The sequence below is a fragment of the Vidua macroura genome, chromosome Z (assembly GCF_024509145.1).
Source record: "Vidua macroura isolate BioBank_ID:100142 chromosome Z, ASM2450914v1, whole genome shotgun sequence".
NCBI lineage: Eukaryota > Metazoa > Chordata > Aves > Passeriformes > Viduidae > Vidua > Vidua macroura.
This window is the reverse complement of record NC_071611.1, coordinates 77487671-77513150: the sequence shown is the minus strand read 5'-3', so window position 1 is coordinate 77513150 and position 25480 is coordinate 77487671. Positions and strand designations below refer to the sequence as shown.

General features: G+C 49.2%; 1 protein-coding gene across 1 annotated transcript; it reads left to right on the top strand.

Annotated features, from left to right (window-relative positions):
• The first annotated feature begins 9647 nt into the window (after positions 1–9647).
• On the top strand, positions 9648–14522 carry LOC128821613 (serine/threonine-protein kinase PAK 3-like). The gene is made up of 5 exons (XM_054002806.1): positions 9648–9753; positions 10600–10699; positions 11143–11339; positions 12967–13104; positions 14356–14522. Exons 1-5 carry the CDS (start codon positions 9667–9669, stop codon positions 14440–14442), a joined length of 609 nt encoding a protein of 202 aa, XP_053858781.1. The 5' UTR covers positions 9648–9666; the 3' UTR covers positions 14443–14522.
• The last annotated feature ends 10958 nt before the right edge of the window (positions 14523–25480 follow it).

Here is a 25480-nt window from a genome sequence, read left to right as displayed (position 1 = left end):
TGCATCCTCCTGGTTGAGGCACGTGTCAGTGGGCAGCTGCACACTGACAAGAGCCTTGTTTTTTCTCGTGTTGGAGTGAATCTGCGCAGCAGTGCTACAATGATTGAGCAATTTGCTGCTGCATTTGTCACTGCTTACGGCGTTTCTTATTCCGCCTATTACCTGACTAACCTGGCACGTAAGTAGAGGTTTTCCCTGGGTGTAACCAAACCTGGCTTTTGTATGTCTTCCTGCTCTTAGTGACTGAGTTATTTTGAAACAGAAGGAGCATTAGGGTGCCACTGGTTTGGGAAAGCTCCTGTCAAGAGATTCAGCTAAAAAGGGGGTGTCTGTAGGCACAGGGGCAGCATTTGCAAGGGAACCTGCAGGGGTTCTGTTCCCTCCACGGGAGAGTCTGAGGCAGCAGAATCTGTCATTTCCTCAGATTGCTGGGACAAGCAAGACAGCTTTGAAAATGTAAACTGGAGAACTCCTTGGAAGGCCTTCTAAAAACTCTGCAGTTGTTCCCAGAATTCAGGGAAAGCTTCTTTCTTTTTACATTTTGTCATGAAAGGATTTGAGTGCCTAACTTGACCCTTGTCTGAGTGCTAAAATAGTGATTCCCTTTGCAATGAAATGCTAACTCCAAAGCAGTGACTATCTGCTCCTGAATCCTAGAGCTGCTGCTGTACTGCATCACAATAGAGCTGCCACAGCTCAGTGGAGTTTTGGGGAAGCTTTTCTGGGCAACTGTTTCCAGCAAGTTAATGAGAATTAGTTCATACCATTGATTAAAAAAAAAAAAAAAGGTACTGGAAGGAGAGGATTTTAAAAGATGTGTTATGTGTTTGGTAGAACAGGAGCATTGAGTGTGAAAGAACAATTTACATTTTCTTGATCATGTTTATATTAATTTACTGGCTAAACAGGCCAAAGTGTAAGCACGACCAAGAATATGGTCCTGATCTCTTGCTGGTTGTGTGAATGAAATGTGTCTCCTGGAGGGATGTTGTGAAGCGGAAAATACTCTCTGTTTGCGATTCTTGTTCTGTGGGATTCACCAGCCCAGGCAGTTTTCTGACAGCATCTGCTTCATTTTCTCTTGCCCACTACAGGTCACGTAAAGCATGTATTCAGTGGTGCTGATGCTAAGGTGAGTGAGCAAGGAACATTTCATGTTGGTGGTGTTTAAGTATTGTAGAGAATGCTGTGAGCTTAGCCAGAACAAGTAGACTGTACAGGGCCAGCCATGCAGGCCGAAAGAAAAACCAATTTCATTCCTTCAACAACAAACAAATAGGCAAATCTGGGTATTTCCTAATTTCCATCTCAGAGCCTTGAAGACTTAAAACTAAGATTTGCAGAGAGAATATTGCTTGTTAAAACCAAACACGGAAGAATACTTAATAAACAGCAATTTCCTATAAAGTTCAATTAGTGCATTTTAATAAAGCCATAGTGACTTACACTTTCATTCCAATCAAACATCAGGACACTTCCTAAGAAGATGTGGTTGTACAACAAGAAGGACAATTTAAAATTGTGAATACAGTATTTGAAGTCAAAGGGGCAACTTTGTGGTGGGGGAGCTGCGTGGGCCCAAAGGACCCAGGGGTGCCGGTCAAGAGCAGCTGAAGGTGGGCCAGCGCGTGGCCAGGGAGCCAAGAAGGCCAAGGGCGTCCTGGCCTGTGTCAGCAAGAGTGGGGCAGCAGGAGCAGGGCAGGGAGCGTCCCCCTGGGCTGGGCAGCGCTGCGGCCACAGCTGGGAGTGCTGTGCCCAGTTGTGGGCCCCTGTGAAGCAGAAAGTCCTTGAGGGGCTGGAGCGTGTGCAGAGGAGGACACGGGAGCTGGGGAAGGCTGTGGAGCGCAAGGCCAAGGAGGAGGTGCTGAGGGAGCTTTAGCCTGGACAACGGGAGGCTCGTCAGGGCCCTTCAGGCACACTTCCATAGATCCATAGAGGACAGCGCTCACCCCAAGGCCTGCTTCCCTGCCAAACATCCCCGCTCTGCATCCATGTGCTTTAGCCACCTGAGCAGGTGACACTTCCAACTTTTGGTTTCTTGGCTTGCTAGGAGGAGAAGCCCTGCTCATTTTCTCTCTTCCCAGCAAGCAAAGATGCTTCTGCACAAGCTTTCCTGCCCTTTTCATGCACGGCATGGGATTCTGATCCACTTTTACTTTTCCATGTCTGCCGCAGCAATAGCAAAGGCCTTGCTGGCTATTTCCTACTTTTCCATTTCACAGCTTTCAAGAGCTAAAAGCTCCCTTGTGCAGAGGCTCTGTGCCTTGCAGATAGCAGCCATGGAGGACTATCAAATTCCTAGGCAAACAGAGTTCTCTTGAATTAGCCCATTTCAATCTGGCCGGAGTGACTTAGAATGCCATTGCTAAGAGAGCTGATGATTTCTCCTTCCAAGAGGTGGTTGTAGATGCCAGGAGAAAGGAGGTGCTAAACCATAGGTAACGGCCTGTCCCTCATGTTTCTCTCTTGCCACAGATGACAGAAGCAGCAGCAGTCTCCGCCCCACCTCCCTCTGCTCCTGGAGAAGAAGCCAAAGAGGAGCAAAAGGAGCAAGAGGACCACAAGCCTGCAGCTGTGGTCACAGCAGAGCCTGATGCTTCCAAGAGAGTAAGTGCCAGTTGTGGGTGGTGCTGTCTTTAGTGCAAGGCAGAGCTGCAAGTTTCTGAGCAGCCAGCACTTGCTGTTGCTGGCTGAGGATGCTGAGTGCTGGAATCCCGCAGGACGCGGCCATTTCCTGCAGGCAGGGACAGCTAGAAATTGGCCTTTGGCCTGTCACCTTGAGGCACCCAAGAGCTGGGGGCTGCGGCTCAGCTTCTGCCTGCTTGGCTCAGTGAAGCTCTGTCTCTGGGCTTCTGCAGGGCCGTGGCCAAGGGCACAGGTGCTCGTGCTGGAGGTCACAGGGCTTTCTTTAGTTGTTTTCCCTTTGTGCAAAGGTGTGTTTGGCTTGTGGAAGTGTTCTGCAGTTTTCTGCAGCAGTTCTTCACTTGTACACTCTCTTTTGGCTTTTGATAAGCTGCAAGGAGATGATTGCGTTGTCCATGAAGCTGGGGCAGGCCATTCTTGTGAGGTGTGGCCAAAGAAAGCAAGTGCCTCGTTGGGAAGGCTTCTTGTCAGGCAAAAAGCAGAAGGGGCAAGATTCTGTGGATGTGTTTTGGGATGAAGCCTGCAGCTTTGGAAATGGCATTAGTGCCTTGGGTGGGGGTGAAGCTGCAAGTCCTTGACTGCTGTCTTGTGTTGCTGAGAAGAGGAAGGACATCTTGGAATTGTGGGTGCTGTATTTGAAGTCAAAGGGGCAAGTTTGTGGTGGGGGAGCTGCGTGGGCCCAAAGGACCCAGGGGTGCCGGTCAAGAGCAGCTGAAGGTGGGCCAGCGCGTGGCCAGGGAGCCAAGAAGGGCAAGGGCGTCCTGGCCTGTGTCAGCAAGAGTGGGGCAGCAGGAGCAGGGCAGGGAGCGTCCCCCTGGGCTGGGCAGCGCTGCGGCCACAGCTGGGAGTGCTGTGCCCTGTTGTGGGCCCCTGTGAAGCAGAAAGTCCTTGAGGGGCTGGAGCGTGTGCAGAGGAGGACACGGGAGCTGGGGAAGGCTGTGGAGTGCAAGGCCAAGGAGGAGGTGCTGAGGGAGCTTTAGCCTGGACAACGGGAGGCTCGTCAGGGCCCTTCAGGCACACTTCCATAAATCGCTGCATGATAGTGCTCAATACAAATGCTTTTTTTTCTGGAAATATCTTCTCACAGCATTCAAGTGCTTTTGACACTTGATTTGTTCACTCTTTCATCTTTTGGTTTCTTCCTTTGTTAGGAGGACATGTCCTGTTCATTTTCTCATTTTTTAGGAAGGGAAAGCTATTTTCCTCCATGTTTCCCGTCCTTTTCCAGCTCTTGTCGATATTCTGCTAGCTTTTTCTTTTGTAAGGTGACATTTCTGGAGGATGCAGTATTTTTGCATGAGAACACATTGTTTGGGGCAGTGAGCTTGGTGCAGAAGGAGCTGTTCTGGTGCCACGCCAGTCAACAGGACCTTGCACTTCGCGTTCATATTGACAGTACCTCTGCTTTTTTGCAGCCCAGGGAATCAGTAAATGTGGTTTGGGAATTGAGCAGGAAATCATTGCTCTTGCATTCCAGCTGGTCCTCAGAGATCAGAGGAGCTGGAAGGAGCTGGGCTTTATTTCTGATTACAGCCCCTTTAGCACTCTCAGTGTAGTCAAGTCCAAGAGAAGCACTTGGCCAAGCACAGATGCTGCAAGAGTGCCATTCCCAGTGCAATGCTCTAGATCTGGTTGCATTCCATAAGGACCTAAATGCTCCAGATTCCCCGGGAGTGTGGTTTATTGAAGCAACAGGAGAGCAATCTCAGGAGTGCTGCTGATCAGGGCAATGGCTACCAAGTGTGTGTAGCAACAGAAATGATAGGAAAGAGAGATTATAAGAGTGAGTTCTATCTATCTATCTATCTATCTATCTATCTATCTATCTATCATCTATCTATCTATCTATCTATCTATCTATCTATCTATCTGTCTATCTATCTATCATTTGTATAATTGAATCTTCTTGGCTCTGGTCCAAAGCAGTTGGAGGTGCAAAGTTCACTTAAAGCATCCCTTTCAGGAGAGGATTAGAGACACGTTCTGTTGACCGATTCTGAGCAGGCAGAGCTGTTTCCCCCTCCAGATATGGTGGTTTTTTTTCCCCTCAGAGCTGTTTTCCTCCTCTAGCCTCTTCTTCCTGAAGCCCCCAGTTATTTTTTAATTTTCTGCCTGTCCCAGAGAGGTGGAAGTATTCCATGTTTTAGGTGGTGAAGAGAACATGAACTCCAGAAGTGTCTCTCATAAAGGGTGAGCTCACCCAGGAAGCCACCTGCAGAGGCAGGATGGAGCTGTGGGACTGGGCTGGGTGTCAGTCACTACTGAAAGACAAACAGGACATGGCAGGAGCAGAGGGAGGCCCTCACCAGATCCCTGAGAAATGCCACACCTTCCCTGTCAGCTGCCTGAGAGGCTGTTGGAGCTTCAGCCCCAGATGGCCCCTGATTGTAGTGCCAGGGTCACTTTGGAATCTGTGCCTCCCCACGGGCAGAGAATGACCCAGGAGAGCAGCAGCACAGTGCTCTGGGAACGTGTGAGCCCATCAGTCCTTGAGTCTTGGCCCACAAATGTCGTATGGAAAGTTGAAACCCATCTTCTCTTGCTTTCTGTGCAGATCCTTCCAGAGAAAGAGCAGGAGCAGATTGCCTTATCAGAGATGCCATGCCAGACTCAGGAAGAGCTGAGAGCCCGAGAGCAGGAAGAGCAGCTCAGGCAGCAGGTGGAAGAGCCACAGGAGAATGGCCAGGTAAGCCTGACTCGCCAGGTGTCAGAGGGAAAGGGCAGGAAGAGGGGCATAAAACAGAGCTCTTGGGAGTGAGGAGGCCAGGAGTCCCAGAGGCACTGAAAGCACAGAGCCTTGGAATCTGCAGGGATCAGCACTGAGACAAGAGGGTTCCATTGGAAGCAGGTGTGGGTAGGGAAGGAGAAAGAAGTGGCTGAATAAATGTGATTTTGAGGCTGCAAGAGGAAAAAGCTGAGCCTTATGGCAGCTCCCAGTCACTTGCTCTGCATTTGTGTGTACAGAATATCAAGGCAGAGCCACAAGCAGAGCTGCCCGAAGCTCAGAGTGCCATCACAGAAGTGAAGAAGAGGAACCAGGAAGACACGAGAAGAATTCAAGAGGAGATGAATCTCCATCAGCAGAGGGGCGATCAACAAAATCAGGTGAGTGAAAGAGTGGCAGCCACTCCACTCATGAAAGATCCTCTCTCTTGTATTTTAGAGAACTTGAAGGAACAGCTGGACACAGACTTTCAGAAAGCTCACGCTAAGATCATGGCAAGGGAGAAGAGGCAGGAGGAAGAAATGAAAATCATCAGAGAAAAACTTAATCCCCTCCCTCAGGCTCTACAAAAGCAAGTGAGTGAAAGAGGGATAGCCACTGCAGTCACCAAACTGGTGGTTTCTGCCCTTCTGGCCTTCCCAGTGCAGAGCAGCAGGGAGCTGGGTGATGCCTCTGAGTGCCATCCTGCTCTAGTGTGTATCACAGTCACTCGGAAGGACATTTCCTGGTGTGCTGAATCTCAGCTGCTGCCCTGGACAGTGGGACTTGTCCTTTGGCCTTTTGGCCAGCAGTCATCCAAATTGATTCCTGCTGGCCTGTTCCTGCTCTCCTTGTTTCTTGAGGTGTTTTTACAGGGGAATATGGTGACCCAGATGGAGGATTGAAACAAGCTGTCTGTATCCCTTGTAAATCTGTTCTTTCCTCACAGTCAGTGACTCCTGACTGACAGGGACAAGCTGTAGTCTCTGACTGTTTTGTTCTGTTTGACTCGAGGTGCAAGTGTTGACATCTCACCGGGCAGCCGGCAAAGACTTCCGGCAAATGAGTGGCAATGAAGAGCCCCGAGGCTGGCGTGAGGCACAGGAAGTGTCCCCACCAAAGGTGCTACAGGTTGGGCATGACCTGAAGATGGTGCAGGAAAAGAAGACACAGTGGGGGGAGGACGAACACTTGAACAAGGAGCTGCAAGTGTGTCTGAAGCCCTTGGAGGGGGAAAGGAATCCTTGAGTGGAAGTAGAATGGTCATTGTGGCAGTGATCCTTCAGAAAATCCATGAAAATGGACCATGAATCTGGCCATCCACTCGAGTAGAACTAGCCTTTGGTTTTGACCCATCCAGTCTGAGAAGTGGACATCAGAAAAAACCCACTTAAGAGCCCTGCATGTTGCTGACAGCACCTTCCTAAGGGCTTGCATTTGAAATGGAATCTCAGGCTAATCTCTGCCAGCCACCTTTCTGACATAAACTCATTTCTTGTCCCAGATCTACAAGGGCTTTGTCACCAAACCTGCTGCTGCAGCAGCATGGTCTAAAGGAGCCTTTGCTCTCCACCCTGAGAAGCGGAGCCGGGGCGGTTTGTTCATCTCCAGTGCTGACCCAGCTGCTGCTCAGCAACAGGAGATCAAGGATGACTCCCTGGAGCTACGGAGTACGTCTGCTGTATTTCTTGTCTGAGGGACAGTCTATTGTGTGCAGGTGTCAGCATAGCTGTACCAAATGCTTTTCCTGAGTTTGGTGTCCCAGGGACATTTAGAGACATTTCCCCACAGGAACTGCTGTAGAAAAGCAGTCTCTGTGCTGGCCACCTGTGCTGCAGAGCTGTCTGCCTGGTTGTTGTTGTTACCCAGCCGAACACAAAGGGTTCAAAGCTCCAGGCTCTGGGTCTGCCTTTTGAATCTCCTGGAAGCTGGGATCTCTGCTTTAAAGTGAGCATCTTGCATTTTGTTTCCCTCAGGGACAATAGTGAACATGGAAAATCCCGTGATGAAATACACGGAACTGGAATATATTGGCAGAGGGTGAGTCCAACCACAGTCACTTCTACATAACCATGGGCCAGGTGTTTTTCTGGTGGAATATCTATGCAGTGTGAAGTCAGAACAGCTGCAAACAGACATCTATCCCCATGTTCAGACACTGGGGATAGATTGTCCCATCTCTCAGTGCTGCTCCGAATTTGTGAGTGTGCCCAAGACGGCATCGGCAGAGACACCTCCATGCTGCCAAGTTCTTGCCTGCAGCAAGGAACAGGATCTGGAAGATCTCCTTGTCTCTCAAGTGTGGGACAGTTCTGTGTTAATTTCCTGAGCATTTTTGTATATCTCCAAATCATACAGCCACACTAATAAAAGGGGAAGAAACGTGCTTGCCTGAAAGAGCAACCTACTCCCTGATAGCTGTCAGATAACAGTTCTCAGGAACATTTCTTTCCAAGAGATTGCAGAAGGAAATACTCCATGGTCAGGATAAAAACTGCACAGTTTAGAACCTGAAACCCAAGGTGAAAGAAGGAGATCTCCTTAGGAGCTGAGGCAGTAAACAGCAACGCTTCAGGGACAGGCCCAGTGCCCATGCACTTGAGAGGAAAATGCATCATCTGCCTTTGGGCAGAGCCCGCCTGCATCCGGCAGGTTTTAGGCATTTGCAGCAGAGATCTCCTCTGTGGACTGGCTTTCACTGCAAGATCTAAATGTCTTCTCCTTTCTTTGCTGCTTTTTTGTTTCTAGGACTTTTGGAGATGTTTGCAGAGCACTTGACAATGCCACAGGAGAACAGGTAAATGTCAACATCTCCCGCAGGTCCTCTGGTGTGAGCAGCTGTGGCTGGAGCTTTGAGTAGAGCTGTGCTGAAAAGGCACAAGAAGCACAGACTGCTACCAGCCTGCAAAATACATTTGGGACAGTCTTTGTCCTTCTCAGCTGCCAGAAGGAAGGCAAGGAGGGCAGCAGTTCCTTTCAGAGAAGGATGTGCTCATTTGCTCTCCATTGCTAAAACAAAGGTGGTGCCTTTGAGCATCTCACTGCTCTTTGGGGCTACGGCTTCAGAGTCCTGAATTCTCACTTCTGCTTGCCAGCAAATGCATCTGAAAGTTACTGGTAGTTCCTTAGCCACCTGCAGTGCTGCACTGGAGAACTGCACGTAGGGAGAGATCTGCACGGCATCCCTAAAAGCCCTAAGTCCTGCCCATAGCCCGAGATGTATCCACAGAGTATTAAGGCATGGATTACTTCTTCTGAATCCCAGACAAAGCAGCAGGGAGTGTGCTCAGAGCTTTGTGGGTGATAGCTGAGACACCACAGTTACCAAGTGGACAAGGCAAAACCTCAGTGGCCACGTGTCCTGTAAGTGGCCTCCAAGGGAGCAGAGAAATGGGCTGTTGCAATGTCAGTTCCTAATTACTGCAATGCCCAATCACAAGGCAGTTTGGCACAGCTCGGCTGTGGCATTGCAAAATCACTCGCTCCATGTGCCTTGTGGTCTTGTGCCGCCAACTTCTCAAGTTACTGATTTTCAATGTCATTTTAGGTGGCCATAAAGAAAATAAATCTCCAAGAACTGAGGAAGAAGGAACTAAGAGTCTATGAACTCATGGTCATGAAGACAAATATGAATCCCAATCTGGTCAACTATTTAGACAGGTGAGTTGTTGTGAATGTTTGTTTACATATTGCAAACATGCATGGTAAAATTCCACTTTGTTCACTGGCAGAAAATAGAGCTGTAATTATTGGTTAATTATTATTGCTCTGCTCATCTCCAGTGGATGGGAAGAGAGTGCATCTTGTCTGCATGAGTCTTCCCCGGTACACAGAGTTCTAAAATTATTCAAAAACCTGCATCTGTCATATCTTACTAAATCAATAGCCTGTAAGTTCACAGCCACCACATTGTTTTGGGGCTTGGTTTTTTTCAAGAGTCCTCTTACGTCCAGATAAACTAACATGGATTTCCCTTGGATTGTGTCCCCTCTTTTCCATTGCTTTGCATGCCAGGAAGACTAGGTGCTTATTTCCAGAAACACACAGTTTGACAGGTTTTTGATCTGTTCCTAACCTGCAGTTTTTACTTGCTGGCTATTGAAGACATCTCCTTTTTTCACAGCTGTACCTTTCTTCTTGAGACAGATTGCAAACAATGCACAGCCTAGAGGGAATGTCTATTCCTTTTATTCTGTCCTTGTCACAAAGGGACTTGGAAACAAGAATCAATCAAGAAAACAACCTAGCCATGCATGTCTATCTCCATGCTCTTGTTTCCTTCTTTCAGCTACTGTGTGGATGGGCAGCTCTGGCTGGTCATGGAGTACATGGACGGAGGCACTCTGAGCGATGTCATCAGCGAGACCTACCTGTCTGAAGACGAGATGGCAGCCATCAGTCGGGAGGTCAGCAATCCCACCTGTGCTGCCCAGGGCTTGGGCAGGATTGTCTGGGAAACAGGGCTCTGACCTGGAGTGATTTCATGTGCCAAGCTTTGTTTCTGTGTTGCTGGTATGCTATGGGCAAGTAAAAGCCTCTCAAGTGAAATGCCTGCCAGTGCCCCTGCACTCACAGCAGTTAGTTCTTGTACTCATATCTCCTACTGTTGTATTCTCGCTCTGTCTCTTGTATTTGTATTTGCTGTTCTCCACCTTGCCTCCCTAAACTTTTATCTCCAGCCTGTCTGCACTGCATTCCTTGTCTGTAAAAGCAATGGTGCTGGTGGCAGCATTTGAAATGATCAGCAAAGAAAAAAAGACTCATTTCTCTCAGTCCTCAACTGAAAAGGACAGTAGTGCAGCCAAAATGCTCTTTGCTTCAGGAAGGTGACTGTTGTGATACTTCAAGCCTGTGCTGAGGCCAGCAACAAAACCTGTGTCATGCAGCCTCCCACCCCAAAGTGATCCACTTCACACCAAAGGGAGGGACTTTTTCTTCCTTGGCAAAACCCCTCACTTGTCCTCTGCATGGAGAAAGCACATCCACAGCAGCAGCAGCCATGCTGGCTGGTTTGCAGGGGACAGTCTACAACAACAGCAGCTGCTGTTGCTCTTTCAAAAGCTGACATGCCTTTCCTTAGAAAGGTCCTGCTCTGCAAGTGGTGGAGCAGCAAGCTCTTCCTCACAATGGCACTGTGTTCCTCCATTACTCGCCATTCCCCTGCAGAGGGAATCTTTTAGAGCTCTTTCCTTTCTTGTGTAATGAAATGACATCACTAATTTTTGCCCTCCTGTTTCTGTTTTCTCTCTCAGTGCCTGCAAGGCCTGGATTTTCTTCACTCGAACCTCGTGATCCACCGAGATGTGAAGAGCAGCAACATCCTTCTCAGAACCGACGGCTCTGTCAAGCTGGGTCAGTGTATTCTTGGTCAGGTGCAGCATTCCAGGGACGTGGGCTGTGGGGCTGCTTTGAGTGACTGCCAGCTCCCCAAAATTGGTGTTGGTGGCAGTGCAGGGAACCCTGCTACAAACTGTGGGCACAGTTGCAACATGCACAGAAGTATGACAAGGAACAAGGAGTCAAGAGTGGCGTTGCTCTGTGTGTGTCCCTTCCAGAGGGAGGGAGCTGCAAATCTAAAGCTTCAGAAAAATAAAAGGCTGGAGGTAGTCTAAAAAATGAGGCTTTTTTTTTTGAAGTGGCCAATTCCATATTTCCTTGTCTAAAGCCCTGAGGAAACAGAGCGTGGACAGTTCTCCAAGAGACTCAACAGCACATTCTTAGACTGAGAGTGGGGAATTCTTTTGCTTGATTTCCTAACTTGAGCTGGCTTTCATGGTTTGTTTTTTTCTCCACAGCTGACTCTGGCCTCTTTGCTCAGCTCACCCCTGAGCAGAGTCGACGGAGCTCAGTGGCCAGCATTTCTGGGTGGATGGCGCCTGAAGTGGTGACAGGTCAACCATGTGGCCCCAAAGTGGACATATGGTCTCTTGGAATCGTGGGCATCGAAATGGCGGAAGGAGAAGTTCCTTACTGGAATGAAACTCCTGTTTCGGTAAGGTGCAAATACTCACTGATCCTGCTTGTCTTTCTCACCTGTCCCATGGTCAGTGTGCCATTGGACAAAATCCCATTGCCATCTGCTGGCACCACTTCTACCAAGGTCCCCTTCTGAAAATGTCCCTGCAGCACATCAGCATCTGCTGTCGATTTGGTTGCATCAGAAGGGAAGTGGCAGTTCAGAAACCTAACCAGTTCAGAAACCTGCCATTTTGGCCTCCAGCCATGCCTGACACTTTTCACTTGCTTTTTGAACAATGTTGGAGCTCTGTCTCTGAAGAAAAGGAATTTTTCCGTGGAATGGTTGGATGTGTGATAAATATCCTTCAAAATGGAGATTGAATCTTCCTAGTTTCAATTTTAGAGAAAAAGAGAAAAGAAAAAAAGAAAATGGAAAAGGAAGAGGAAGAGAAAAGGGAAAAGAAAAAAAGAAAAAGTAAGAGAAAAATGAAGAGGAAAAGGAAGAGAAAATAAGATAAAAAGGAAAAGGGAAAAAAAAAGAAAGAAAAAAAGAAAAAGAAAAAGAATAAAAAGAAAAAGGAGGAAAAACCACCAAAGCAATGCCCAAGCAAGTTCTGCTTGCTTTTCCCTTCATTTACCACAGCACATCAATTTTCCTCCAAACTGTAGCATCTTTTCCCAATCCTGTGGGTCTTTAAAACTTTCAGGCTTTCAAATCATCCATACATTGTTCAGTCTTGCATGTGGGTGGCCTGGATAAGTTTAGGATGTGTTTTTCTCCGACTGCAGTTAGAATTGTACACTAAACTCTTGGCTGTTTCTGGGTACTTTAACAAGTTGATGAGCTTGCAGCCAGGTGCCCGGGGCTGGGATCCAACGTGGGCGGTTGACGCCGGTGCTGTGTTCCTTTACCACAGGAGCAGGGCCACCCCTGGCTTGCACAGCTCTAAGGACAGTGAGGACTCCAGCTCCCCACCATGTCCAGTGGCTGAGCACAGCTGCAGAGAGACAGGATAAAACCCTCTTTGTGACCTTTGGGGGTGTGGGAAAAGCGAAGGAATTTTTCCTCTGGGTTGAAGAAGAAAGTAACAAAGTCTCTTTGGTCACCATCTATTTCAGTGCCACCAGCACAGAGCTGTCACTATTGTGGTGGGCATTTTCATGGAGACTCCCAGGCCTCCTTCCATTGTTATTTCAGTCTATTTTAGATGGATTCTGCATCTGCATTTTTTTCAAGAGGAGAAAAAAAAAAAAAAACCTTGATGATTTTTGTTTCATGGAAGCTGTGCTAAAGGGACCAACAAGCACTGCAAAGATTCCTTTCATGTAATAATCCTTGGAAATAGTATGGATAGAATAAACGCCCCCTTCCAAATAGCCTGTCAGGCTGGTGCGAATCCTCAGAGAAGCAAAACATGCTTTTGCTGATGTAGTTCCCACTAACTAGGTCAGTCAATGAAATCAGCTGCCAAGGCAAGATCTGCTGAATGCTGGAAAAGCTGTGGCTGCATCGGGGTTTGGGTTTTTGGTTGGTAAAGGAAAGTCATCTCTGGGTCTCTCCAGGACAGTTTCTGCAGAGTGGAGCTTAAACAATGGGATCTGAGAGAGCACTTACAGATGGGAAAGAAGCAGCTGGAGCCTTATGTTTCCTTTTTCCCCAGCCTCAACTCCTGATAGACATACGAGGGACACCAAAGCTGCAGCAGCCCAACCGATTCTCGCCTTGCCTGCGTGACTTCCTGAGCTGCTGCCTGCTGAGAAACGAGGCACAGCGCTGGTCTGCCAAGGAGCTCCTGCAGGTAAAATGCAAAGGGGCTGCAGGTGAAAGAGTGTCTGAGGGATGGGCTCCTCCTCCAGTGAGGTCCAAGGCATCAGATGAGCCCCCGTTCCTCCTCACCTCCACTCTTGGTGCTGTTCAAATGAAAACAGTGAAGAATCCTAGACTGGGCTGGCAGGGCCCTGTGAAGGTCATCTGGTCCAAGTGTCCTGCAATGAGCAGGGACATCTTCAAAGAGATCAGGTTGCTCAGAGCCCTTTCCCACCTGACCTGGAATACCTGCAGGCATGGGGCACCTACAAGCTCTTGGGACAACCTGTGCCGGTGTTGCACCATGCTCTGAGTAAACAAGTTCTTCCTTAGACCTACTCTTGATCCCCATTTTGTTTAAAAATATTTGCCCACATTCTATTGTTAAATGGCCATGTTAAAAAAGATGTCCCCCATTTTCTTCAAAGCCACTCTGAAGTCTTGGAAAGTGGCAATAAAGTCTCCCTGGGGCCTGTTCTTCACAAAGCTGAATAACTCCACCTCTCTCCGCATTTCCTGAGAGGACAGGTGCTCTGTTTTCTGGCTGTTTCTGGAACCCAAGGAAGCCAGTCCCGGCAGAGCAGTCTGGAGAGATTTGGCTGTGGGCAGGAGGGGCTGTGGGGGGCTCACTGTGAGCCTCTGAGGGGCCCTGGTTTCTGCCCCCCACCCCACCCTTAGAGGTTTCTGGCACGCAGACAGGGGCAGCTGAGAGGGACTTGTCCCAGCCCCATCTGCTGCCTGGCACGCTCAGGCAGAGGGGAACTGGCCCAGGCTTACTGCCAGCCTGTGTGGCAGAGAGGGAACTGCAGCAGCCAGCGCCACTCGGCTGGCCCTGCTGGGAAGGAAGGTGCCATCCAGCACAGGAGGGGCAGGGCATGCAAAGGTAGACACTGCTCTGTCTCCCTGTGGAAATTAGCACGGTGCCTGTCTCTCAAAGACAGGGACCTATGTGGCTCATTGGAGTTTCCTGAAAGGAAGAAACCCCAGGGACAGAAAGCACCATTTCTAGAGCACTGGCAGGGCAAAAATCCCAGCTAGATGGAGAAACCAGAATAAAGGGATAAGTGGGATTCTGGGCCAGGTTTGCCTGTGATGGCAAGGTCCTGCACATAAAAGATGGAGGTGCAGATGGTCCCATTGGTCCTCTTTCTGCATCTTTCTAGGAGCCAGAGGAATCCTCTGAAATACTGAGCTTGGAAAGTCACGGTTCATTGGTTTTTGTTGGTTTTTTTTCTTTGGGCAGCATCCATTTGTAACACTTGCTGAGCCTGCGTCCTGCCTGGTGCCACTGATTGTTTCAGTGAAGAAGAGGAAGGAGACAAGAATGTGATAATCACATCAGGACCATTACCATTGACTTAGAGTAGGATTGTAGGTTAGGGTTAGGGTTAGGGTTAGGGTTAGGGTTAGGGTTAGGGTTAGGGTTACGATTAGAGTTAGGGTTAGGGTTAGGGTTAGGGTTAGGGTTAGGGTTAGGGTTAGGTTTAGGGTTAAGGTTATGATTAGGGTTAGGGTTAGGGTTAGCGTTATGATTAGGGTTAGGTTTAGGATTACGATTAGAGTTAGGGTTAGGGTTAGGGTTAGGGGTTAGGGTTATGATTAGGGTTATGATTAGGGTTAGGGTTAGGGTTAGGGTTATGATTAGGGTTAGGTTTAGGGGTAGGATTAGGGTTAGTGTTAGGGTTAGTGTTAGGGTTAGGGTTAGGGTTAGGGTTATGATTAGGGTTAGGTTTAGGTTTACGATTAGGGTTAGGGTTAGGGTTAGGGTTAGGGTTAGGGTTATGTTTAGGGTTAGGGTTATGATTAGGGTTATGATTAGGGTTAGGCTTAGGGTTTTGATTAGGGTTAGGTTTAGGTTTAGGATTAGGGTTAGGGTTAGGTTTAGGGTTGGGTTATGGTTAGGGTTAGGGTTAGGGTTAGGGTTAGGGTTAGGGTTATGATTAGGGTTATGATTAGGGTTAGGGTTATGATTAGGGTTAGGTTTAGGGTTACGGTTAGGGTTAGGGTTAGGGTTAGGGTTAGGGTTAGGGTTAGGGTTATGATTAGGGTTATGATTAGGGTTAGGGTTAGGGTTATGATTAGGGTTAGGTTTAGGGTTACGATTAGAGTTAGGGTTAGGGTTAGGGTTAGGGTAAAGTTAGGGTAGGATTTTCTTATCGGACTTGGAAGAATAGGATTGGAAATGAATAAAGTTTCTGAAACCACACCTCTCCTTGAAGATTCCCTTCTTCCTCACTCTGTGAATAACCTCGTGATTTTCTTATGAATTGTCAGTTGTTTCCAAAAGGTGGAAAGTGACACTTATGGAGTCTTTGGCACAGTGTGGAAGTGGGGAAAGCTCTTCTTCATTCATCTTCTCCAGACCACGCTGCCTTTGGAATACGGCCCACTGGTCTGTTTTTGCCCTGCTGTGGTACTTCTAGTTGAGGCAGAAAGGGCAATGGCATTTGCAGGAAAAACCAAAGGGGGAGTGGGGAAGCCAAAACATCCTGTGCAGATGCAGGCCTTCAGCTGTGACTCCAGAGCACATGGGCGCTTGCCACTTGGATTTGTATCCCTAAGTGCAATGTCTTTGGCTGGAGGAGAGCCTTGCTCAGCTGAGAAAGCAGCAAGATCAGAGAGGGTGCTCTGAAAGGTCTCCTGCGGTGCAGAGCTGTCAGCGACTGTGAGGTGAGAGCGGGCCCGGCCTTGCCGGGGCTGGAGGCGCAGCAGAGCCCCGGCAGAGCCCGGAGCAGCCTGAGCCTCGGCAGAGGCAGGCTGCCAGGAGGCCCTTGTAGCTGCAGGAGGCAGCAGCCCGGCCCTGCGTGCCTCTTCCTGGCCCCGGGTGCATCCTCCGCTCTCAGAGGCCAAGCGGCAGCTGGCTGCTGCCGAGGGGAAGCGGAGCCCTGCTGGGAACAGCCCAGCCCGGAGGCATTGGCCGTCTGGAGTCTGCCCCGGGCGAGAGAAAGGGGAAGGGCAGCCGAGGGCCGGTGGCCTGGCTGAGCATTCCTACTCTTCTGCCGGCTGCCCTGTGACTCCTGGGAAAGGTTAGCAGTGTGTGCAGCACTCTGGGCACCGGCGGAGGGAGCCGGGCTGCTGGGCAGGCTGGAGCCCAGGGCAGCGTCCTTCAGGCACGGCACTTCTGCCAGGGGAGCCGAGGCCAGCGGGAGGCAGTGACAGCTTGTCAGCTCCCGTCTGCAGGAGCCGGTGCCTCACACAGCTCTGGGAGGAAGTGCCTGCAGTCCTGCAGTTCTGCACTGAGCCAGAGCAAAGGTGGGAAATGCAAAGTGTTTTGCAGGAATACTCAGCGCCAGCAGGCCAGCCTGCTTTGTGCTGTCTGGCGCACCGCAAGCGCTGTGCAACGCAGCTCTGAGCTGCTGGGAGAGAGGGAATTGGGGACGTGCCTGAGGGTTTTGCTTGAGTAGTCAACTGATTGGGAAGAGAGCAGAATAATTGCAGTTGGCAATCTGTGTTTTCTTCATTAATTTCTGAAAGAAAGTCACAATGTGTTGTGGGTATTGTCAAAGAAAAGCCTTATAAAAAAATCAGGCTTTGCTCTGCTAAAAATGACCAGCTGGCCTGTTATGTCTTCTACATACAGCTAGCTAACTTCCCATGTGAAAAATCATAAAAATGACTGCAGTTATTACAGTTTGCATCTGGAATAAACAAGAAATCTGTCCTATGAGAGTCCACAAAGGAAAAAATGTAAACACCTGAGTAAAAGAGAGAGTCTTAGCACTTCCACACAAAAACACCTTCTCAGCAATGAATTGTGTGGCAAGAAAACAAGCAGGCAATTGGAGTTGAACATCAGGTCTGTGAAAATGGTATAAAAATGAGTTATGTGAATAAAGAGTGGGCTTTCCCTGTACGAAGAAACTGAGTCCCGTCTACTTTATTGACACAGCAATGTGGCTTCACTCAGCAAGAGCAGTTGCAGGGTGTATTGATGAAAGGCTTGTGTTTGATTCCCAGAATGGGAAGGAGAGGCGCTAAGTGTAACAAATAGGGCTTAGTCTTGTGAATTCCTTTAGCTTTAACAGGCAGCACTGAACCCTGTATTGCCCCATTGCCGTGCTTAATGTGTGCAAGTGGCTGTTTTAGCCTTGAGAATAAAGAGAGCGGTCCTGCTAAGAAGGTAGCTGGAATGCATTCAAAGGGAAGGAAGTGTTTTTAGGAGGCTCTTGACCAGCAATGGAGAATTTGAGGAATGGAATATTTCCCAAACGCCTGAGTCAGGAACTGGAGTCGTGTCCAAGGCCCTGCCATATTTGATCCATTTTTGAGCAGGTTGACAAGACAATGAAGAAAAGTGTATTGTTTAATGGATGGTGTTATGGACAAATTCAACTAGGGAGGCCAGTTATAGATAAATCAATTAAGAAGATGTCATGGTTGGACACTGGCGCAATGCCAGCGTCCCCATGAAAATGCACCTTCCTTAAATAAATGCTGTGAGATGTTATCAGGAACAGAGCAGGCCCAAGCTTAATAACAAAGAAAAAAACTTTATTAAACTACTACTAATACAGAAAACACATAAACTAAATCCAGGATGAAGACCTTTTAAACCACCCCTCCTCCTCCCAATTCCAAAAACACCCAGCCATGAAACATCACCCGGGATTCTTGATCAAATTACCACCCTTCAGGTAATCTTTACTTAAACTATCAAGGGAGAGAGAAGTCTCTCTTGCACCACAGACCCCCCAGGAAACACAGCTGCCCCCCTGTGTTTCCCTGTCACACATGGCAACCGCCCGGAAAAAAAAAATCTGCCAATGTGACACTCTCCATTCCATGTCACAGTGCTCTCACCACCGTGCATGGACAGACTGCTCATAGGGCTCCTTTAAGGATGCTTTGCCACAGACCCAAAGATACAACAGTTCAGCTTCTCATCTTGGGACTACAGTCCCCCCCATTTTCCCCTGGGGCCGAGGGGTCCAAAAACAGGACTCATCTTCTTCCTGAAGACAGAGGGCGTCACCATTCCCTCTTCAGCTTTCTTCGTTTCTCGCCATTCTTGTGCTGTTCGAAGCTGAAACAGGTCTCCCTGGGTCACCACTGCATCCCCCTAAAATGCAGTCTCTATTGCAGGAGATTTTGGTTCAGTCTATGGCTAACAAGAAAAGTCCAGCCAAAAGCTACTTCATCATCTCCTCCCACTTAAATATTTCTTCTTCTAACATCTCAAGTCCCGGACTATCTCTCTTCCACTACAAATCAAGGAGGAGTAATACTTTTAAAAAGCCCTCATTTCCTGGAAAGGGTTAAACGTTCAGACTCCTTGGACAGCTGAAATCTCGGTCCAGCGTTCCGTCTCCCATGCTGGGCATCATCCCCCCCCTTTCTCCTTCTCCTCTGCCGGCAAATTTCCAGGTGCCGCCAGGCTCTCTGTCACTTTCCCTCTTGGGGGGGAGGGCAAAGGCATCTCCACTTCTCTCCACCCTTCCGTCCACAGGAGCTGGCTCGGTTCCAGACCCTCAGCCCCTCGGCCTACCTGGACAAGGCCGCATGGCTTCCCCTCCCCCACCCAGCCCATGGCTGGGCAGGGGAGAGCCTGCACTGCACTCTCTGACCACCGGAACCAAAAGAGACAGTTCCCCTGGGAGTTCTTGCTCTTAACCCCCTGTGTTCTCAGAGGCGTGTCCATACTTTCAGTGGTCACTCCAGGTGCCAATATCCAAACCTGACCACTGATTGGTTTGACCCAACTTCCTGGAAAAAATTCACTTCCATGTCAAACCACGACAGAAGAATTTATTAAGCAAGTGGTAATGAGCAAAAGACAGTGCTGGGTGGACCGAGAGTCTCTGCTCTACCACGGCGTGCCCTCCCCCCTTGCCCTTTTTTGTTTTTATAGTCCATTTTTTTTTTCTTCTTTCCAGTTGACGTATTTTCTCTCAATGCACTCTGTGCCTGTGCAATTGGTTGCTAGGGGGTCTTTTTTTTCTGCCCTTGGTGGTCGTAGGGATGAAGGCTCCTCATCTTCCTTGCAGATTGTCCTTGGCCTAAAAGTTAACTTGTGTATAATTAGTTACACAGTCTTCTATGCTACTTGCATCTGCACAATTCTTAAGCAGGATACTTGCTGTTCCCTCGGGCCCCCCCCTCCTTCTCCTCCCACACCTTGAAATTCCCTACTCAGTTCAAATTCTTATCTCCTTCAATGCTCGTTTTGAAGAAGACCTTTTTATTTATTACAGGTGGGAACATGATCCTTGAAGGAGAAGCAATGTATTGGTCAATGGGTGGGCAGTTAAGGTTTGAAAGGGGAACAATGCATAAGGGAGCTGTTGTTGGCACGGGGTCGGTATCGGGAGCCACCGCGGCTTCATCTCACGCGCCGGCCATGTGTGAGCTGATGCTGTAACTGGGAAAATTCCGCTCCTGCGCAGGAGATACAAGGCCTGGTTCTGGGCTGGAGGTGTGAGAAGGACAAGATGCACACCCTTTTGATCCAGGGGAGGTCCTGGAAATGCACTGCCTACCTGCCCCCCCCACACCAAGCACCACGCTCCATCTCCCTCTCCTGCTCAGCGGATTTTTGGGAAACCAGGGGTTGGTATGTATTATTTGTCACTGGAACTAATGGAATAAATTTGCTTTGCAAGCCCAGTTGTGTCTTAGATTATTTTGTGCATGAGTCTCCTCCTGAACCGGTGGCAATGACCACCAGGGACCTACAGGATACTCCTACTCTGCTGTCAATCAATTCTGAGAAATGATTTAAATACGTCAAAGAATTTGGAGTAATGTTTAGCCTGTGAGTTTCAGCAAAGTATTGACTCTGTCTTAGTTGCATGGATACAAACTAGTAAGTGAGATTGCTGGGTGTGCAGGTGTTAGGGAAGTGATTCCCTATGCACCGAGTACTGAAATAAACAAATGCCTCCTTTCTAAGGCTGAGCTGGCAGCAGGGATCAGGCCCTGCTTGGTAACTTTCGTTTTGGCAACTTCTGTGAACAGGTAAGAAAGGTCAAAATGAAACCTTTTCCAGCTATTCCCCTCTGCTTCATCTTTTTAGGCGCCAGAACTCTGTGCCAGAGGTGGCCTGGCTGTGTGCAGAGCAATGCAACCCCCACAAACCCCTTGATTTCCCCACAAGCTGCCATGCCTTGTTCCCAGGTGTGCCCAGCTCTGCCAGGAGAAAGAGCCCACAGCGCAGTGGGCACCGTGCCCTGCCCAGCCAGGGCTCTCTGGCACAGAGCAGCAGCAGCAGCTCCAGTGCCTTTCAACCCACTCCTGCCTTGGCTTCTCCTGGGACACAGAAGCCTCTGGAAATCAGCATTGCCAGTCGCAATGCAGCTTGGAGCAGCTCCTGTGGGCTGGCAGATGCTGCCAGTTTGACTGCTTCCAAAGGGGAATAAAGGCAGAGATGTACATGCTCAGGAGCCCTGGGCATATCCAGGAAACGTGTAAATATGTGGGAGATTTGTGAGGAATTATTTCAGCTGTTATGCCAACAGTGCCTTCTCTCCTGGTTCTGTGTGTTCTAGATGAGTAATGTAACAGTTGGCTCTCCCAATTAAGAGGTAGATAGTATGTGGATGTTACAATGTATAGTGATGTTATTGTAATATATCCTCCCATAGCCTTATTTGCCCTCCCCCTTGTAACAGCCTTGGTAGTCAGGGCTTTTGGGGAGGGCCGGCTTGTGACCAGGAGGCGCGGTGTAACAACACCTGACCTCCAATCAAGATGTAAGAAAGTAATCTCCACCAGTGGACAGCAGAGAAAGAGTTGACTGATAAAACTTTGGAGGGGCTAAGGGTATAAAAGGCAGAGAATCTGTTTTGTAGATGAGCTGCTCGTAATGGTCATAGAGACTCCAGTGCTGCAATTTTTCCTTATTCAGTCCTTTGTTAAGGTTTATTAAACCTTTAACATTTTAAAAGTGAGGGTCATTTCTCAGATGTGCAGTGCTTTGGGCTATTCTCTTGGTCAGCTTTCCTTTGCTTGGGTCCCATCTCGGTGCTTCGTTGGGGTACAGGCTGTAGGTACTTGGTGCGCTCTTGGAGTTACTCTTGGATCCCTTGAACAGCAGGGTTTGGCCCACAAAGGGAATTTGTGCTACTTTGTGACAGAGGAGAACTTCCCAGGCTATTTAGCGTTTGCTGTACGGATGGTTGGTTATTGCTTTGCATCAATTCACAGGCCAATATAGAGGGTTTGCATTGTGATGTCAGGGCATGGTTGCCATGCGGTCATGGTGACATCAGAAGGTTGCTGTGGTGCACAAAAGGCCTCAGCGTCAGAGCAGCCCTAGGCCTTGCTCAGTGCAGGATGCTCAGTGCATCCTCCTGGTTGAGGCACGTGTCAGTGGGCAGCTGCACACTGACAAGAGCCTTGTTTTTTCTTGTGTTGGAGTGAATCTGCGCAGCAGTGCTACAATGATTGAGCAATTTGCTGCTGCATTTGTCACTGTTTACGGCGTTTCTTATTCCGCCTATTACCTGACTAACCTGGCACGTAAGTAGAGGTTTTCCCTGGGTGTAACCGAACCTGGCTTTTGTATGTCTTCCTGCTCTTAGTGACTGAGTTATTTTGAAACAGAAGGAGCATTAGGGTGCCACTGGTTTGGGAAAGCTCCTGTCAAGAGATTCAGCTAAAAAGGGGGTGTCTGTAGGCACAGGGGCAGCATTTGCAAGGGAACCTGCAGGGGTTCTGGTCCCTCCACAGGAGAATCTGAGGCAGCAGAGTCTGTCATTTCCTCAGATTGCTGGGACAAGCAAGACAGCTTTGAAAATATAAACTGGAGAACTCCTTGGAAGGCCTTCTAAAAACTCTGCAGTTGTTCCCAGAATTCAGAGAAAGCTTCTTTCTTTCTACATTTTGTCATGAAAGGATTTGAGTGCCTAACTTGACCCTTGTCTAAGTGCTAAAATAGTGATTCCCTTTGCAATGAAATGCTAACTCCAAAGCAGTGAGTATCTGCTCCTGAACCCTGGAGCTGCTGCTATGCTGCGTCACAATAGAGCTGCCACAGCTCAGTGGAATTTTGGGGAAGCTTTTCTGGGCAACTGTTTCCAGCAAGTTAATGAGAATTAGTGTATACAACTGATTAATAAAAAAAAAAAAGGGCACTGGAAGGAGAGAATTTTTAAAGATGTGTTATCTGTTCGGTAGAACAGGAGCATTGAGTGTGAAAGAACAATTTGCATTTTCTTGATCACGTTTATATTAATTTACCAGCTAAACAGGCCAAAGTGTAGGCACGACCAAGAATATGGTCCTGATCTCTTGCTGGTTGTGTGAATGAAATGTGTCTCCTGGAGGGATGTTGTGAAGCGGAAAATACTCTCTGTTTGCAATTCTTGTTCTGTGGGATTCACCAGCCCAGGCAGTTTTCTGACAGCATCTGCTTCATTTTCCCTTGCCCACTACAGGTCACCTGAAGCATGTATTCAGTGGTGCTGATGCTAAGGTAAGTGAGCAAGGAAAATTTCATCTTGGTGGTGTTTAGGTATTGTAGAGTACGCTGTGAGCTTAGCCAGAACAAGTAGACTGTTCAGGGCCAGCCATGCAGGCCAAAAGAAAAACCATTTTCATTCCTTCAACAACAAACACCAAGGCAAATCTGGATATTTCCTAATTTCCATCTCAGAGCCTTGAAGTCTTACAAACTAAGATTTGCAGAGAGAATATTATTTCCTAACACCAAACACGGATGAATACTTAATAAACAGCAATTTCCTATAGAGTTCAATTAGCCCATTTTCATAAAGCCACAGTGACTTAGACTTTTATTCCTATCAAACATCAGGAAACTTCCTAAAAAGATGTGGTTGTACAACAAGAAGGACAAATTAAAATTGTGGATATTGTATTTAAAGTCAAAGGGGCAAGTTTGTGGTGGGGGAGCTGCGTGGGCCCAAAGGACCCAGGGGTGCCGGTCAAGAGCAGCTGAAGGTGGGCCAGCGCGTGGCCAGGGAGCCAAGAAGGCCAAGGGTGTCCTGGCCTGTGTCAGCAAGAGTGGGGCAGCAGGAGCAGGGCAGGGAGCGTCCCCCTGGGCTGGGCAGCGCTGCGGCCACAGCTGGGAGTGCTGTGCCCAGTTGTGGGCCCCTGTGAAGCAGAAAGTCCTTGAGGGGCTGGAGCGTGTGCAGAGGAGGACACGGGAGCTGGGGAAGGCTGTGGAGCGCAAGGCCAAGGAGGAGGTGCTGAGGGAGCTTTAGCCTGGACAACGGGAGGCTCGTCAGGGCCCTTCAGGCACACTTCCATAGATCCATAGAGGACAGCGCTCACCCCAAGGCCTGCTTCCCAGCCAAACCTCCCCGCTCTGCATCCAAGTGCTTTAGCCATCTGAGGAGGTGACACTTCCAATTTGTGGTTTCTTGGCTTGCTAGGAGGAGAAGCCCTGCTGATTTTCTCTCTTCCCAGCAAGCAAAGATGCTTCTGCACAAGCTTTCCTGCCCTTTTCCTGCACCGAATTGGATTCTGATCCACTTTTACTTTTCCATGTCTGCCGCAGCAATAGCAAAGGCCTTGCTGGCTATTTCCTACTTTTCCATTTCACAGCTTTCAAGAGCTAAAAGCTCCCTTGTGCAGAGGCACTGTGCCTTGCAGATAGCAGCCAGGGAGGACTATCAAATTCCTAGGCAAACAGAGTTCTCTTGAATTAGCCCATTTTAATCTGGCCGGAGTGACTTAGAATGCCATTGCTAAGAATGCTGATGATTTCTCCTTCAAAGAGGTGGTTGTAGATGCCAGGAGAAAGGAGGTGCTAAACGATAGGTAACGGCCTGTCCCTCATGTTTCTCTCTTGCCACAGATGACAGAAGCAGCAGCAGTCTCTGCCCCGGCTCCCTCTACTCCTGGAGAAGAAGCCAAAGAGGAGCAAAAGGAGCAAGACGACCACGAGCCTGCAGCTGTGGTCACAGCAGAGCCTGATGGTTCCAAGAGAGTAAGTGCCAGTTGTGGGTGGTGCTGTCTTTAGTGCAAGGCAGAGCTGCAAGTTTCTGAGCAGCCAGCACTTGCTGTTCCTGGCTGAGGATGCTGAGTGCTGGAATCCCACAGGACGCGGCCATTTCCTGCAGGCAGGGACAGCTAGAAATTGGCCTTTGGCCTGTCACCTTGAGGCACCCAAGAGCTGGGGGCTGCGGCTCAGCTTCTGCCTGCTTGGCTCAGTGAAGCTCTGTCTCTGGGCTTCTGCAGGGCCGTGGCCAAGGGCACAGGTGCTCTTGCTGGAGGTCACAGGGCTTTCTTTAGTTGTTTTCCCTTTGTGCAAAGGTGTGTTTGGCTTGTGGAAGTGTTCTGCAGTTTTCTGGAGCAGTTCTTCGCCTATACAGTCTCTTTTGGCTTTTGATAAGCTGCAAGGAGATGATTGCGTTGTCCATGAAGCTGGGGCAGGCCATTCTTGTGGGGTGAGGCCAAAGGAAGCAAGTGCCTTGTAGGGAAGGCTTCTTGCCAGGCAAAAAGCAGAAGGGGCAAGTTGCTGTGGATGCGTTTTGGGATGAAGCCTGCAGCTTTGGAAATGGCATTAGTGGCTCGGGTGGGGGTGAAGCTGCAAGTCCTTGACTGCTGTCTTGTGTTGCTGAGAAGAGGAAGGACATCTTGGAATTGTGGCTGCTGTATTTGACGTCAAAGGGGCAAGTTTGTGGTGGGGGAGCTGCGTGGGCCCAAAGGACCCAGGGGTGCCGGTCAAGAGCAGCTGAAGGTGGGCCAGCGCGTGGCCAGGGAGCCAAGAAGGCCAAGGGCGTCCTGGCCCGTGTCAGCAAGAGTGGGGCAGCAGGAGCAGGGCAGGGAGCGTCCCCTGGGCTGGGCAGCGCTGCGGCCACAGCTGGGAGTGCTGTGCCCAGTTGTGGGCCCCTGTGAGCTGAAAGTCCTTGAGGGGCTGGAGCGTGTGCAGAGGAGGACACGGGAGCTGGGGAAGGCTGTGGAGCGCAAGGCCAAGGAGGAGGTGCTGAGGGAGCTTTAGCCTGGACAACGGGAGGCTCGTCAGGGCCCTTCAGGCACACTTCCATAGATCCATAGAGGACAGCGCTCACCCCAAGGCCTGCTTCCCTGCCAAACATCCCCGCTCTGCATGCAAGGGCTTTAGCCACCTGAGCAGGTGACACTTCCAATTTGTGGTTTCTTGGCTTGCTAGGAGGAGAAGCCCTGCTCATTTTCTCTCTTCCCAGCAAGCAAAGATGCTTCTGCACAAGCTTTCCTGCCCTTTTCCTGCACCGAATGGGATTCTGATCCACTTTTAGTTTTCCATGTCTGCCGCAGCAATAGCAAAGGCCTTGCTGGCTATTTCCTACTTTTCCATTTCACAGCTTTCAAGAGCTAAAAGCTCCCTTGTGCAGAGGCACTGTGCCTTGCAGATAGCAGCCATGGAGGACTATCAAATTCCTAGGCAAACAGAGTTCTCTTGAATTAGCCCATTTTAATCTGGCCGG

Bases quoted from the DNA above. Each gene is read 5' to 3' on its own strand.
- LOC128821613 (XM_054002806.1), top strand. From the start codon at position 9,667: ATGGAGTACATGGACGGAGGCACTCTGAGCGATGTCATCAGCGAGACC. The intron at 11,340-12,966 runs GTAAGGTGCAAA...CTTTTTCCCCAG, and splicing joins GGAATGAAACTCCTGTTTCG to CCTCAACTCCTGATAGACAT. The intron at 13,105-14,355 runs GTAAAATGCAAA...TTCTTTGGGCAG, and splicing joins CTGCCAAGGAGCTCCTGCAG to CATCCATTTGTAACACTTGC.